Raw genomic sequence first — 15984 nt, forward strand, 5'->3', positions numbered from 1 at the left:
CTTTCTCAGTATTGCTTTGGCTATCTGGGTTTTTATTTTGTTTTTCGTAGTTCCATATGAATTTTAGGATTTTTTTTCTATTTCTGTGAAAAATGCCATTGGAATTTTGGTGGGGATTGCATTGAATCTATAGATGGCTTTGCATAGTATGAACATTTTAACAGTGTTAATTCTTCCAATTCAAGAATACAAAATATCTTTCCATTTGCCTTCTTCGGTTTCTTTGATCAATGTCTTACAGTTTTCAATGTATAGGCCTTTCACCTTCTTGGTTAAATTTATTACTAAGTAATTTTTAAAAAGCTATTGTAAGTGAAATCGTTTTCTTAATTTTTCTTTCGATAGTTCATTGTCAGTATATAGAAAAGCAACTAATTTTAAAATAAATTTTATTTATTTTATTTTGGGCTGCATTGGGTCTTCGTTGCTGCGCACGGGCTTTAGTTGCAGCGAGTGGGGGCTACTCTGTTGCGGTGCACGGGTTTCTCATTGCAGTGGCTTCTCTTGTTGCAGAGCACGGGCTCTAAGTGTGTGGGCTCCAGTAGTTGTGGCACACAGGCTCAGTAGTTGTGGCTCACGGGCTCTGGAGTGCAGGCTCAGTAGTTGTGGCGCACAGGCTTTGTTGCTCTGCGGCATGTGGGATCCTCCTGGACCAGGGCTCGAACCTATATCCCCTGCACTGGCAGGTGGATTCTTAACTACTGTGCCACCAGGGAAGTTCAAAAGCAACTAATTTTTGTATGTTGGTTTTGTATACTGAATTTGTTGATTACTTCTAACAGTTTTTTGGTAGTCTTTAGCATTTTCTAAAGACTAATATATGGTATTAAGATCATGTCATCTGGAAACAAAGTTTTACTTCCTCCTTTCCTATTTGGATGCCTTTCATTTCTTTTTCTTGCCTAATTTCTCTGGCTAGGTCTGTGTTGAATAGAAGTGGAAAGAGTAGGTATCTTTGTCTTGTTCCTGATCTTACAGAGTGGGCATCATTGTCTTGTTCACTACTGGGTATGAAGTTAGCTGGGGGCTTGTCATGTGTGGTCTTTATAACATTGAGGTACATTCTTTCTATACCTAATTTGTTGAGAGTTTTCATCATGAAAGAATATTGAATTTTGTCAGATGCTTTTTCTGTATTTATTGAGATGATCATACGATTTTTATTCTTCATTCTGTTAATGTGGTGTATTGATTTGTGTATGTTGAATCATCCTTGCGTGGTAAGGATAAATCCCACTTGATCATGATGTACGATCCTTTTAATGTGCTGTTGAATTCAGTATGCTAGTGTTTTGTTGAGGACTTTTGTGTTCACCAGGGATATTGGTCTGTAATTTTCTTTTCTTGTAGTGTCCTTGTTTGGTGTTGATGTCAAAGTAATGCTGGCCTTGTAGTACGAATTTGGGAGTGTTTCCTCCTCTTCACTTTTTTGGAGGAGTTTGAGAAGGATTGGTATTAATTCTTTAAATGTTTGGTACAATTCACCATGAAACTGTCTGGTCCTGGGCTTTTCTTTGTTGGGAGGTTTTTGACTACTGATTAAATCTCCTTACTTGTTATTAGTCTGTTCAGATTTTCTATTTCTTCATGATTCAGGCTTGGTAGGTTGTATGTTTCCAGGAATTTATCCATTTCTTCCAGGTTATCCAATCTGTTGATGTGTAATTGTTCATGGTGGTCTCTTCCAACCCTTTGTATTTCTGTGGTATTAGTTGTAATGTCTCCTCTCATTTCTGATTTTAAGTCTTTTATCCTTTTTTAAAAATTGGTCAAGCTAAAAGTTTGTCAGTTGTTTATCTTTTTCAAAAAAACAGCTCTTAGTTTCACTGATCTTTTCTATAATTTTTCTAGTCTCTCTTTATATCTGCTCTGATCTTTATTATTTCCTTTCTTCTGCTAACTTCAGGCTTAGTTTTTTCTTTTTCTAGTTCCTTGAGGTATAAACTAGGTTGTTTATGTGAGATCTTTCTTTTTTCTATTATTTATTTATTTTGCCTGCGCCATGCGGCTTGCAGGATCTTTGGTCCCCCACCAGCGATTGAACCCAGGCCACAGCAGTGAAAGCACCAAGTCCTAACCACTGGTCCGCCAGGGAACTCCCTCTTTTTTCTTAATGTAGGCATTTATTACTGTGAACTTCCCTCTTAGAACTGCTTTTGCTGCATCCCATAAATTTTGGTGTGTAGTACAAGGGACCCTTGAACAACACAGGTTTGAACTGTGTCATCTACTTATATGCACATTTTTTCAGTAAATATGTATTATACTACTACACAATCCTTAATGCGTTGAATCTGCAGATACAGTCAGCCCTCCGAATATGTGGTTCCGTAAGTTATATGCAGATTTTTGACTGTGTGAAGGGTTGATGCCCCTAAACCCTGCTTTGTTCAAGGGTCAACTGTATTTCCATTTTTGCTTCTAGATATTTTGTTTCCCTTTTGATCCTCTTTGATTTCTTCATCATACTACTTTTTTTTTTTTTTTTTTTTTGCGGTACGCGGGCCTCTCACTGTTGTGGCCTCTCCCGTTGCGGAGCACAGGCTCCGGACGCGCAGGCTCGGTGGCCATGGCTCACGGGCCCAGTCGCTCCGCGGCATGTGGGATCTTCCCGGACCAGAGCACGAACCCGTGTCCCCTGCATCGGCAGGCGGACTCTCAACCACTGCGCCACCAGGGAAGTCCCCATCATACTACTTTTAAGTCTGTTTCTAAAACATTTATTTTTAGATTCTGTAACATAGATGATGACAATCATGCGACTCCCACAAACACCAGACTTGGGGGTGGTAGTGTTGGTAGATTTGGCTCTTTGCGGGGATTTAATAGACGGCAGCAAGGGAGGCTGAGCCTAGTCAAGGTTCCTGCCGTGAGCTCAGCCATCTGCCAGCCCCTGCAGGCAAGTGTTGATCGGCTCAGCATCAGAGCTGTTTGTCGTCAGATGCTTCCCCCAACTTCACCAAGTGAGAACTTCGGTCACTGAGGTAAGACCATTCGAGAATAAACACCACATCCATCCATCTCCTCTCTCCACAGCCAGCAAACGGAAGAGGACCCAGGCGTGCAGGAACTGGAGGCCCTGATAGACACGATCCAGAGGCAAGGGAAAGATCACCCGTGCAGGGACAACATCCGCAAGATGTTTCAAATTTATGACAAGGAAGCTTCAGGACATGTGGACAGGGAGACGTTCTTTAAAATCTGTGACTCTTTTCACCTCCCAGTTGATGATTCCTTGGTTAAGGAGGTGAGTAGGATTTCCTGTTCGGGGTTGATTGCAGAGGCTGGGCACCGCTCACTCGTTCCCAAAGGCAGTTGCATTTGTATTTCATTTTAACTGGGGAAGACTTGGGGTGTTCACATCAGATCTGCTGTTTGGTCCTGATTATGGCATTTGCCCTCGACTCTAGCATTGGCATCCTTTCCTAACTGCTGCTGTAGGGCATCTCTTTAAGTGGGCAGGGGCCAGACAGCACAGAGCGGCCAGTGAACCATGTCAGGGCTAAAGGAGGGTGGCTGCCAAGGGCAGATTGAAAAGGTGGACTGAGCAGGATGGTGGGAACCTTTGACACCTTCACAGCCTACGTTAGCCCATCAGTAGGGCTGGCGTGGGAGAGGGCGTGACCGCTGCCCTGGACAGCAGCATCCGCCAGTAGGGGTCCATGGTCAGCTGCCAGTGGAGGGATGACATGGACGATCTCCTCCGAGAGTTTCCATGAGGGAGCTGAAGAGGGCATTTCATACCTCTTTTTCGTTATAAACCCCTTTGACCATGGTTCCCCTAGAAGTCGGGACAAACTTTCTCCCACCGTTGCCAACGATGGTGGCTAATGTTATTGAGACATTCTCACTGATTAAGAACATTGTGATGCTGTAGTCCTTCTTAATGATACGTTAGGAAAAAGGGATGTTTGGAAGTTAGGTCTCATTTAGGGAAGCCTTCTGTTTGGGGCCAGTGTGACTAGGTTGGAGATGAGGGTTTTTCAGATGGGAACATTAGCAAGGAGTGAGGGAGGCAGGTAGAAGGATAACAGTTCAAGTGGGCCAAATGCCCATCTAGCTTCCCAAGTCTCAGGCTGACAGCACACCCAGCCTTCGATTTCTTAGGTCATTTTTGCTATCTGTGACCTGACTTGGGAGAGAGGAGCTGCAGTCAGGGGAGGTGGGACAGGGAAAGCAGGGGCGGGATGGATTTGCACATGTCCTTAAAGTAGCCACAGCAGATCGGTGTGCTTACTGCCACTCACAGGTGTTTCAGGGGACTTGGTTTGAGCAGTGACATGACTAGATTTTTCTTTTAGGCTGTGATAGCAGCAACCTCTGCTATTCTAAGTCTTACTCTGTGCTGACTGGATGGACAAAGTCTTGTAATTGAATATAAGAACAAAAATGCTTTGGAAATGACAGTGCTCTTATAAATGTCAAACCTGAAACCTTGGGCAGGCCATTTACTCCATCTGAGCTTTGATTTCGTGAAGATGGGGATACTCTGACCTACCTTCCCGGTTTACAGGATCATTTCAGAATCAGCCAAGGATATATAAAAAGCCTGAGCTGGTTTACAAAGGCAGGGACAGGCACTAAAGAGCGCTGTGCAGCTGAGCTGAAGGCAGCCCATCTGTCTCTCACGGGCTCCCCTTCTCTCTCCCACAGCTCATCAGGATGTGCTCTCACGGAGAAGACAAGATTGACTACTATAACTTCGTCCGTGCTTTCTCCAACTGACCTGCTGAGGACAGAAAGCACAGTATTTTGAGGTTGGGCCTACGTATACCTGTACTCTTCATAGAGGCATTTACAGAGCTCTTGAAATTATATTTCCTTTTTGGTTCTTTTACCACTGAAGTCTAAATTAAATTGGATCTTGTAGGAGCTAAGGTTGGTGCCTTATTTAGGGAGGGGAGATAGGGGTGTTGTGATGGTTAATTTTATGTGTCAACTTGACTAGATATGGGGTGCCTGGACATTTCTGGGTGTGTCTGTGAGGCCGTTTCTGGAGGAGGTTAATATTTGAGTTGGTGGATGGAGTAAAGCAGATGGCCCTCTCCAATGTGGGTGGGCCCCACCCATTCCATGAAAGGCTTGAATAGAACAAAAAGGCTGACCTTTCCCTAATGAGAGAGAATTCCTCCGGCCTGCTTTGACATCGGCTTTTTCCTGCTTTTGGACTCAAACTGAGACATTGGCTCTTCTGGGGCTCCAGCCCGCTGGCCTTCAGACAGGAACTACTCCGTCAGCCCTCAGAGGCCTCCAGGTCGCTGGCTACAGATACTGGAGCTTGTCAGCTTCCTCGGTTACAGGAGCCAATTCCTTAATCGTCAGTCTCTTTCTCTCTGTATATACAGCCTATCGGTTCTGCTTCTCTGGAGAAAGAACCCTGACTAATGCAGGTGTAGAGTGACCAAGATCAGGAGGAGGATGCATAGAATTTGCTCAGACAGACATCAGGTCGGGTGTGGTGCTGCAGACAGTGCTGCCCGTCCCGCCGGGAAGTAGACACCATGGTTTCCAGTTGCAGTTTTAGGCCCATTAGTAGACCTGCGTTTTATTTCATTTTATTATTTATTTATTTAAATTTATTTTTGGCTGTGTTGGGTCTTTGTTGCTGCGTGCGGGCTTTCTCTAGTTGCGGCGAACGGGGGCTACTCTTCGTTGTGGTGCGTGAGCTTCTCACTGCAGTGGCTTCTCTTGTTGCGGAGCACAGGCTCTAGGCACGCGGGCTCAGTAGTTGTGGCTCACAGGCTCTAGAGCGCAGGCTCAGTAGTTGTGGTGCACGGGCTTAGTTGCTTTGCGGCATGTGGGATGTTCCTGGACCAGGGCTTGAACCCATGTCCCCTTCATTGGCAGGCAGACACTGTGATAATAGAAAATATCACAGTGTGGTACACTGATTTGTTTCATGAAACTTTTGTTTCAAATGAGTGTGTATTTACTGGGTCATGATGTAAAACATTTCTTTATGTGGGCTATAGTTTAAAAAAAAAAAAATTTAGAAAAACTGCTTTTAGAGAGCCTGGCCTCAAGATAGGCAGAAAAGACTAGTAGCAGCTACTGGTTATCGACTGAGCTCTGATGGACTTTTCAGAAGCAGGGCTGCTCCTTAGTTGAAGTCAGCCACCAGCTTCATCTTTATAAATGCTGTCTCTGATTCCTTCCTACCTGTACTCTGTCTGTACCACCAGGGGCCTGAAAATACCATCTAATTAGGGTGTATCAAGCCCGTATCTGTAGGCTTTAGGGGTACCTGAGAAGATGTCTCTAGATGTTTCCAGAAAATCAAGGGTCACTTGGGTGAGTGACTAGCCTGCTGGTGTAGGAGCACGAGCATGTTCCTATAAGAAATTATTGAGTGCTTTATTTGAACCATGAACTTAGCATTTACTATCCCTAAATCTTACCACCACCATTCCCTGTGAAAACAAGCAAACCAGCCAGCTGACACCCCCCCAAAATGCTGAGCCCAGATGAGCAAGCAGGCTCAGAAAGGCCGACTGCCCAAGGTCACCAGCTTCTCCGGCTGAGCCGCTTGCTCTCTGTTGGCACCGTGCCTTTGTCTCAGGTACATGGTTCCTGTTGGGTCCTCATAGCCCATGCCTGTCCTCAACTAACTGCACTCATCTCCTGAGCTCTCTCTGGAGATGGTTCTGGAAAAACAGCAGACAGCCATGGGCAACAGGCCATCTGATGCCAGCAGTGTCCTGTGCCCACTGCTGGTACCAACACTCAGACAGCATCTATTCAGCACCTCCACTGACATCTGGTGGCTTTTACACACAGACTTAGCCCCATCCTCTCCTAGCCAAGTGACACCATAACACAGTCGTCCCCCTTATCCACACTTTCACTTTCCAGTTTTAGTTAAACATGGTCAGCCATGGTCTGGAAATATTAAATGGAACGCTCCAGAAATAATTCTTAAGTTTTAAACTGTGTGCCATTCTGAGTAGCGTGATGAGATCTTGCGCCCTCCCACTTTGTCCCTCCTGGGATCCCCAGCTGTCGGCATTGTCAGGGCTCAGTGATCCACGGTCACCTGGAGCAAGTGATCCTCTCCTGACGCGTCATCAGAAGGCCAGTAGAGCCCAGCGCTCCACCACAGCATCTGCATCATCCAGCTCACGCCACCTTGTCACTTGGGCACTCAGTCACCTCACATCGTAAGAAGAAGGGTGAGTGCAGCTCAGTAAGATGTTTTTAGAGACCACATTCACATAACTTTCATTATGGTATATGGTTATAATTGTTCTATTTTGTTATCATTGTTAATCTCTTACTGTGCCTAATCTATAGATTTCACCATAGGTAGGTATGTGTAGGAAAAAACATAGCATATTTAGGGCCCAGAACTCTCTGGGGTTTCAGGCATCCACTGGGGGGGGTCTCGGAACATTCCCATGGATGATGGGGGCAGCCGTACAGCAGGCATCAGGCACAGTGCGCCTCCTTGTGGCGCTTCCTGCCCACACACCCCATGTCACCACACTCCTTTCCACGTTCACACTTCCCTGTTACAGACACCAGTAAAAATGAGGCTTATTACTACCCACCACTCAATGTAACTGACTCCTTCTCCGTCCTTAATTCCAACTCCCTAACTAACTCACATGACCACACGAACAAATATATATCTCAAAAGATATGCAAGAAATGACAGAGTGAAAAATGTTAGAAATGAGGCTGAAATTGGTGCAAACTCGTTCTTCATATAAAAGCAAATGTGAGCAATACAAACAAGACTAGTTGATGCAAAGTCTTGCAAAAAATAAAGTTGCCAGCAATATCATTATTTTAAAGCGCTCTTATCCTTTTCAGTCTTCAGGGGAGAAACATACTCTAATCAATTCCCAGATAGCCATCTAAGAGGTGGAATAAAATAATGCTTGCAACTTAAAAAAAAAAAAAAGCAAATGTGAGCATCCAGATAAAAAGGAATAGAAGGAATTATACCCGAGACAAGCAGGCGAATAATTCAAGGCCTTTTATTCAGTTATTTCAAAAATATTTGTCGATCATTTGTTTCAAAATGTACATTTAAAAAAATCCATACAAAACCGTAATTTGTTTTAAAACCGGACAGAAAAAAAAAGGATTTGGAAAAATGTTCACTGAAAGTAAAAAGAGCCCCCCCCCCCAAAAAAAACCCTTTTACATGAAAGCATAAATATGGCAGGTACAAATTTTCCTTGAGTTCCTTGTTGAAATTTGGTCCATAACATGAACAGACTAAAGTAGAAAAACAAAAAAACGCTTTGTCCACATTTGCATTATGAGTTGCTCAGGGCACCGGCAGCCTCAGCTCATCCTTCAGATGTTTGTTAAACAAGAGGAACTGAAAAAATGAGGTGTGTAGTCTCATTACATAAACAAACACTTGAATCTGTACCCAAGGAAATGATGGTACTTAAAACCAGTCAGATCTGATCAGATGACCAGGGCTGTCCATGTGTGGCCGATTCCCAGGAAAACCTCCTTCCTCTCCACACGAACAAGAAACTCTAGAACCCTTACAGCGAACTGATGGTGATGCCTCAGGTGTCACACGGATCTTATTCCCAGATGCTGACTTATTAATGCCCCATCATGAGGATGTTTTTCCTTTTCAACAGTTTTAAAACTATATGGACTTCAAAGATGATGCTACAGTGTTCCACTTAGAGTGCCACCAGGGTCACAAGAATGACAGCAACAGAGGGAGCGTGGCTACTTTCTTCTGTGGGGATGACGACCACCCTCCCGTGGGTCCTGTCCACCCCAGTGGCCAGGCACTGGAAGGGACAGACGGCCTGTGGGAAAGACCACTGGCTAGGAGAGGTATTGCACAACCCGGAAGAGCAAGGACGAGGCAGGCGAGGGGCGGGCACACCGCGTGGGGGGGAGGGGTGCCCTGCAACAGTCCCCCCGGACCCACGTCAGACGGGCACCTGTGAGCGCCGCTTGTGACCGGGAAGTGAGAGTAAACACCTTACCGCAGAAACACGGGGTCGAACGGGAAGCAGTATGGATGAGAAGAGGCTAGAGCCAGGGTGCCTCCTCTTTCACGTGCAAGGGGAGCTGGATGAGCAAGGCTTACCACGTCGGCCGAGGCGCGGAGGTCTGGTGCCCCTGGGAGCCCCGAGCTTCTCTGACAGGTAGGTGCCCATGAAGGGGCCCTCACAGCCACCAGACACAAGGGAGAAACCGGACACCACCAGACCCGGACAGTGGCGGTGAGGCTAAGATGAATGAGGTGAAACTGTCACAATCCGGTCCCTTTAACATGTAACTGTGCCGGGGCCCGGGGGGCTGGCCACACAGTGCAAGTGGAGGCCAGGAGACCATGGCACATAAGGCACTTCTGACACAAAAAGATACAGGATCAGCTCGGGGCAAAAAGGGGCCGCACAGAGCTGGAATCCCCGTGCTTTTCGGGGCCCTCCGTAAAGAGAGCGAGCCGCTGGGGGGAGGGGGCAGGGGACTGGCGGTCACCCTCAGCCCTTTGAGGGGACTCACTGTTCACGAGAGAACTAGGCTCCAGGGGGGAGCTGGTGAAGGCTCCTCGCGGGGCCGGAGACTCGGCCTAAGTTCCAAGTGATCTGTCAAGACCCAGTTCTCCAGTCCTGCCCAGTCCCTCCTGAGGAGCTGGGCTGTGAGCTAGGATGGCAGCCGGGAGGGGGAGAAAGGCCACTCCCCACAGAAGCAGAGGCCCCAGCCATCAGGAACGGGTTCTGTTCACTGGGACGCTGACGCCCCAGCAGGGGAGTGAGTCCTGTGCAGACCTCCCTGCCTTCCTGGCCCCCAGGCCTAGCACAGACCACCAAGGAGGCTGAAGCCCGAAGGAAACCCTACGTGGTGGGGGGGGCTTCGCGCCACTTTGCATTTAAAAAGGCTCCCAGGGACTAGAATTGTGTGTGGAATCGGGAGGGGGCGCACTCTCCGCCCCTATACCTCTCACTCAGCACTTAGGAGAAAGTCAAAGGTACGGAGAAAGAAGGTCCCCACAGCAAACGCAGCTGCATGCATCCCAGAACAGCCCGCCCGGCGCCAAGGCTTTCAAGTCAAGAGGAGCATCTGCAGAGGTGGCCAGAGCACAGGTGTCGAGTCTGGTTTCTGAAACGTTGGTAGCTCCACCTTGGGACAGGAAGGGAAAAGGTTCTCCCCAAGATGCAGGTCCGGCTCGGCCTGCTTCTCCTTCCCCCAGAACCTGCCCTGCCTTCAGAAGGGGCACCTGTAACCTACTATAGTGTAGCTATCAGAGCCTGGAGGGTAAAAATAACTTCCCATCACGGAGCCTCCAAGGAGGGGCACTGGCAGCTGGGATCACCCGTCCATCCCCCAGCCTCTCCCACGCCACCCTGCCCGGCGCCCCTGCACGCGTGCCAGCCAGGGATGCTGGGAGGGCGGGGGCTGCTGAGGTAGGTTAGCATCTGCTCTCCTCCTGGCGGATGGCACTGAGTGGCCTCTCAAACTTGGGGGTCTGGCCGGGCCTTCACAGAGAGTGTTTAAGACTGAAGAACATAGAACGGCCAAATCAGGACAAGCCAACCCAACAGGCTCTCAGGACGAACTGGAAGTGAGTTCTTTCGGCCCCTGGTAACATGCTTCGAGCCAGCCTGCCATGGCTTGGCTCTGCTCTGAAGCAAACATGCCAGGCACGCCCGGGGTGACAGAACACCTACAGTTTCCCTCTCACCCTCCCCTCAAACCATTCCTGAAACTGGCCGGTGGGACGCTAGCCTCACGCATGGTCTCAGGGGTTTCACGCAGCAGGAAAGATTTTCCCAACTCTCAATCAGGGACCCAACCCTGTCCTTTAGGAGGTGGCGAGAGTTAGCCCGGCCCCGGGCTGGTGGTACTACCTTGAGGAGGCGCACGGTATGAGGGGCCAACTTACAGGAGACCAAGGGCACACCAAGCACGTGTGCTCTGGCGGCGACCACCTCTGAACGTGAGAAGAGTCACTGCCCGATGGCAGGACCTCGGCTGCAGCTCCCACCTCCCGAGCCCACAGCAAGGAGGCAGGTACCCGCTGAAGGCATGACTCAGCAGTGCTCCCTGGTGGGGGGGCGGCCTCCTGCACGCAGCAGGAGCAGTGCCAAGGCCAGGGACACAGCCTGGAGAGGACTGGGCCAGGCTTAGGAGGCTGCAGGCTGACGTGGGCTGCACAGCATCCCTGGGCCAAGTAGGAACACCGGCTCAGTCACAGTCACAGCCACAGCCTCGAGCGGGGAGGGAGGACCATTTGACTGAATGGCTGAGGGGTTCCAGACTGGGCCTGTGGGGTTGGTACAAGCCGCCCTTCCACCAACATTCTGCTTTGCAGCCCAGATAAGTGTCAGGGAAGGAGAAGGAAAGATGGGAAGAATTCGCATTTTCAAAAGCGCTGTCCCTCTCCTAAGGGTAATCAAAATAAGAGAAGATCTTCCCATCTCCCCGGCCTAATCCTGAACAGAGAGATGAGGGTCCACCAGGGTGTCAGGAAGCAAGTCCCCAGGCACTGGTAGATTAAAACTTCTCTCTGATGCAAGTGATCTGGAGAAGGGAGCTGCCTTGATGAAAAGACCCACTTCCCTGCCTTCTGGGTAATAATCCAGTTTGGTTTCTACCGTGATGTCAGGAAGAGGACCAGCACATCAAATGACACTAACATTCTTGTGCCCACAGCATTCAGGCCTCCTTGCTGAGAGCCTAGCTCCTTGCTGGAGGCCTTGTCTTTGGGGAGAGGGGGAGACCATGTGCGGGAAGGGGGCCAAAATATGCACATCAGCACGGCTGTGTCTGCCCATCTAACCAGCAGAGCGATTCTGAGTCAGCCTGGTTTCAAACCATCTAAAACGCTGTGGGTGTGCTCAGCAGAGGACAACGACAATTCCAAAGGACACTCAGCAAGTGAGGCCAGAGGACAGGGGGCCCAGGTGACCGACCCTGGGGCACCAGGGGCCACGGGGGGCGTAGTGTTCCTGCCGCGAGAGAGATGAAGTCAGGTGCAAGGCCGGCGCCCAACTGGGCTGCTGGGCCTGGGGTTTAGCACCAGCACGTCCCCGGCCAGGCTGCTTTGTTAACTGCTGCTTGGTTTGGTTTTGGACGCTGGTGAACAGTGGGAAGAGCAATGCAGCTGGACCTGCCGAAGAAAGGCTAGGTTGGCGCCTCCATTGTTTCTGCTGCGTTACTTTCCGGGAGGGCCCGCCGCTCTGGTCGCTTTGCCGCTGCTGCAGAGTGGGAAGACTCACCCTCCTTCAGCACATCCCCGACAGAGAGAGCGGGCTGGTGTCCAGGACCGGCCACTGGTGAGCTCTCCCGAGTCATGGGACCCGAGACAGCACCATCCTTCTGGACTGAGTCATCATGTCCCAAAGCCAAATGCCTTGGCGCTTCCAACTAGCAGCGGCCCCGCGGGGCCTCAAGATGGTGCGCGCAGGACTGGAATCATACTCTCGTCAGTTCCTCAGCACCTAGGAGACGACGATCCAGGAGGGCCAGTCTCCCCTCCTGCTGCCCATCCGCACGGGGATCTGCCGCCGGCCCTGGTGGAGGCTCCCCGGCACGAGGCTGCCGACCCGGACAGGTCCTGGGGATCTGGGTGGGGGACGGCCAGCACTACAGGCTTCGCCTCCTCTCGTTGTAAAAATCAGACACAGAAAAATTGCACAGTAAGGTAAATTAACAAGTAAAAAGAGAAGGAAACAGCTGTGAAGGAAGAGAAAGAGGAGGCCAGCAGAAAGGTAACCGTGAGAGGCCAGGCTTCTAGAAAACCCGACACAGGACAGAGGTGAGGATGTGAGGTGGCTGGAGGGAGGGAAAGAGGAAGATTTTTGGTTTTATTGAGAATGGTTCACAGAGAAAGAAGAGAAAGCCAAGACGTAAAGAAGAGGAAAAGGCCCTGTGTGAAGACAGGTTTCTACTGTGTGAGATGGGGCATCGGAGCAGGAGGGGGGCCTCCCTGCTGGGCCCGTGAGAGCATTCCTGTTCTCAGCACCTCGGCCCTAAGGAGACTTGAGTTTCTTAGTCCGTGTGGAGGTTCCGTTCTCTGCTTTCACCACTCCGTTTTCGTGGTAACCTGGGAATGAAGGGAGACAAACGCAATGTTTCCGCTGGGGAAGGGGCGGGAGGCTGCGCACAGGATGAGCCGAGGGGACCTAGGCTGCAGCCCCCACAGCAAAGGGCACCAGCAGGCGGCTCCCAGGGGCTCCTGCCCCCCCCCCCCAGGGTCTTGCTTCACTTGAGGTGGGTGGTCTCCGACTGTCCTTCCGCGGGAGGGGCTGGATGACACACAGCCACCAGGGAACAGGCAGAGGCCCACCCGCCACCCGCCCGGGCCTGAGGTGGGGCCAGAGCCTAGGCCTCAGCTCCTCTCGGGCCCCTGCGGGGCACCAGCCCCCTTCAGCAAAGGTCCCAGGACACGGAACAGTCAGGAGGAGGTAGAGAGGCTGCAGGGACAAGGCCTTACTCTTCACCTGGTGCTCCTCTGACAGCAAAAGTGTGCTTTTCATTGTTGCCCTAAACACCGCGTTTGCTCGCTCAAAGTCAGGCACACCTGGCTGCAGCCCCCCCCACCCCGTACCCGCCCCACCGCCAGCCGGGCCTGACTCCTTGTCACACGCAGCCGCGCACGCGCCCTTGCCGAGCAGGCCACACCTGGAGAGAGGCCGGCGACTCAGGAAACAGAGCCTGGTGCAGACAGGCCCCCAGGCTGGACAGAGAGCGCGGGGCTGGCAGCGAGCGCCCCAGGACCTGGCGGGGGCCAGAGGAGAAGCGGCTGTCTCCCGAACGCTGCCCCCCAAGCACTGTGTCCCCTCAGGCCACCCCTGAAGAGAGAGGCAGAGCCAGCATCCTGGGAGACGGCCAGGCCGAGATGCGGAGCATGGGGGCGGGTGAGGACCCAGAGAGCATCAGCCGCCCTTGATGGGGTCCCCGAGGCCACCCTGTGGACATGCTTCCAGCCAGAGCTCCCCACCCAGCCGCCGCCCTGCCCACCGCGGCCGCGAGGGCCCCCGCCGCGTCGGCCAGCCCCACCCACAAGCCGTGTGCGCCCAGCCACGTGCCAGTCAGGCCCTGGCACGAGCCGAGGAGCCCGGGGCCTGGGAGGAGGTGGGACGGGGCAGGGGCAGGCCCGGTCCAGGGCCCTGGGGGGGTCTCCGCCCGCCCCGCCCCGCCCGGACCTGGCACTCACCCGACTCCCTCTTGATGAGCCTGGCTGCCAGCCTGGGCGCGGCGGGCACTCTGCGCTTGGCGCTCTGCTCGCTCCAGTGCTCGCGCCAGTGCCGCAGCTGGGAGTGGATGAAGCGCCACATGAGCCAGGCCTGGGCGGCGCACACCAGGAGCAGCATGCACAGCCTGTGGGCAGAGGGCTCGGTGGGCTCTGGCTGCACGTGCCCTGGGCAGGGGGCAGGCCAGGACCCCGCGGTGCCCGGCCCACCACCACCTCCGGGAAGAGCGTGGCCCGTGCCGGGCTCCGCTCCAGTGCCTCAGGGCGGGCGGAGGGACCAGCGGGAGGAGGTGACAGATGTGGGTCCAGCTCCTGTCACACCACCCCATGCCTGCTGGACCCACAGCGCAGAGCACGGCCCACGTAAGGCCCGTGTACGTCGGGAGGATTCAAGTGAACTGAACTACAATGCAGCAGAAATAATTCTAGAAGTGCGGCTTCTCACCCGGCGAGCCACGTAGAAGCTGAGCAACCTGGACAAACCTCTGACCCCTGCTGGGCCCCGGGTGTCATGGAGACCATGGCCTCCTCGCTGCCCTCCTGGCCGCTGTGCGAGGCCACTGGCCACACTGTTGAGAACACGCTGTAAAGAGCCCACGCGTGGTTGTAACAGCCAACTGAGAGGCTGGACGTGAACCCGGCACCCCCAGTGAGGCGCAGGCCAGGGGAGGAGCTCCCAGCGGCACCACCACCAGGCCTGCGGCCTGACGGACCGGGGCCAGGGAGGGAAGACGGATGTGATGGAAGCAGGAGGCTGGCATCTCTTCTCCCCTCGGGCCAGATGTCTGAGATCCCCCCCTAAACATCACGGTGCGGGAGACCCAGCGGTCTGCGGCCTCCTGACCTTCGGCAGAAGCTGTGCTGAGTTCGGGAGGCTCCTGCCCAACTCACCTGCAAAGTAACGTGTTGAAGTTCCCTTTCTCGGGGTCAAAGGCCTGGTTTTCCACGCGAGCGAGGCCAAAGCCAATGGCCAGCACGGCGAGGGTGAGGATGAAGAGGCGGGTGACTCCAAATGCAGCAGCCCAGGCGTTAAACCTGCCCGAGGAGCGGGGGACGTACGTCAGCCTTTAGGCAGCAAGCGGGGAGAGGGTCCAAGGGTGGCCGAGGAGGGTGCTTGAGGGATGAGGTATCCAGAGTAAGACGCTCCAGGAAAAAATAACCCCAGGGCCCTGCCTACCGCCAGCGCGGGGCCCTCCCCTTCGCCGGGCCTCAGCCCGTCCACATCACTCACAGCTTCTCGTTGTTCTCGTCTGCAAAGTAGCAGAGCCGAGCCGTGTGGAAGAGGAACTCGGTCGAGTACTGCAGCAGGAGCAGGACCAGGCCCAGGCGGCTCAGACTGTGGAGACACAGACAAGCCTCACAGTCCCCACGAGGCACCGCGAGAGCGGGGGGCAAGGGGCCTGGGCTCCTCTCCCCACTCCCGCCCTCCCTGCGAGCCCCGCCTCATCCTTCAGGATTCACATCTGCTGCCACACCTTCACGAACTTTCCCTAATACCGATATGTCACCTGTCCCGTCTGGGCCAGCGCCCCTCCTGCTCCCACTGTGGCCCTGGCTGCCTTCGCAGCACCTGTCACTCTGTGTTCATCACCTGGCACGGGACCACGCACAGAAAAGGTGCTCAGAACAAACTGCTGAGCTTTGCGTGTAGAAATATGAGGGATTGGCGGGAGGAGATTCCTACAGTCTGATTTTTTTTTTTGTCATCCAAGTCTTCACAGCCAAGAGATATACGAAGAAGCAAAACTCAACACAACATCAAAATACGTGCTAGTGAACCAACCTCTTCAAACACGAGCCCC

The 15984-nt window shown here is 52.3% G+C and overlaps 2 protein-coding genes across 7 annotated transcripts in view; one reads left to right on the forward strand and one right to left on the reverse strand.

Annotated features, from left to right (window-relative positions):
• Window positions 1-4877, forward strand: part of EFHC1 (EF-hand domain containing 1) — a 60603-nt gene extending 55726 nt beyond the window's left edge. For both annotated transcript variants that reach the window (XM_060163082.1, XM_060163083.1), the window contains 2 exons: window positions 3037-3247; window positions 4654-4877. In XM_060163082.1, coding sequence (XP_060019065.1) covers window positions 3037-3247; window positions 4654-4725 — 283 coding nt within the window. In that variant the 3' untranslated portion in view covers window positions 4726-4877. The remainder of the gene's footprint in view (window positions 1-3036; window positions 3248-4653) is intronic.
• Window positions 4878-12775: 7898 nt separating this feature from the next.
• TRAM2 (translocation associated membrane protein 2) overlaps window positions 12776-15984 on the reverse strand; it is a 70071-nt gene continuing 66862 nt past the window's right edge. For 2 of the 5 annotated variants that reach the window (XM_060163087.1, XM_060163085.1), the window contains exons 8-12: window positions 15414-15518; window positions 15074-15217; window positions 14147-14310; window positions 13612-13707; window positions 12776-13033 (exon numbers count right to left, since the gene is read on the reverse strand). In XM_060163087.1, the coding sequence (XP_060019070.1) occupies window positions 13631-13707; window positions 14147-14310; window positions 15074-15217; window positions 15414-15518 (490 nt within the window). In that variant the 3' untranslated portion in view covers window positions 12776-13033; window positions 13612-13630. The remainder of the gene's footprint in view (window positions 13034-13611; window positions 13708-14146; window positions 14311-15073; window positions 15218-15413; window positions 15519-15984) is intronic. The other 3 variants (XM_060163088.1, XM_060163089.1, XM_060163086.1) reach the window with 3 other exon arrangements.

This window comes from Lagenorhynchus albirostris, chromosome 10, assembly GCF_949774975.1.
Source record: "Lagenorhynchus albirostris chromosome 10, mLagAlb1.1, whole genome shotgun sequence".
NCBI lineage: Eukaryota > Metazoa > Chordata > Mammalia > Artiodactyla > Delphinidae > Lagenorhynchus > Lagenorhynchus albirostris.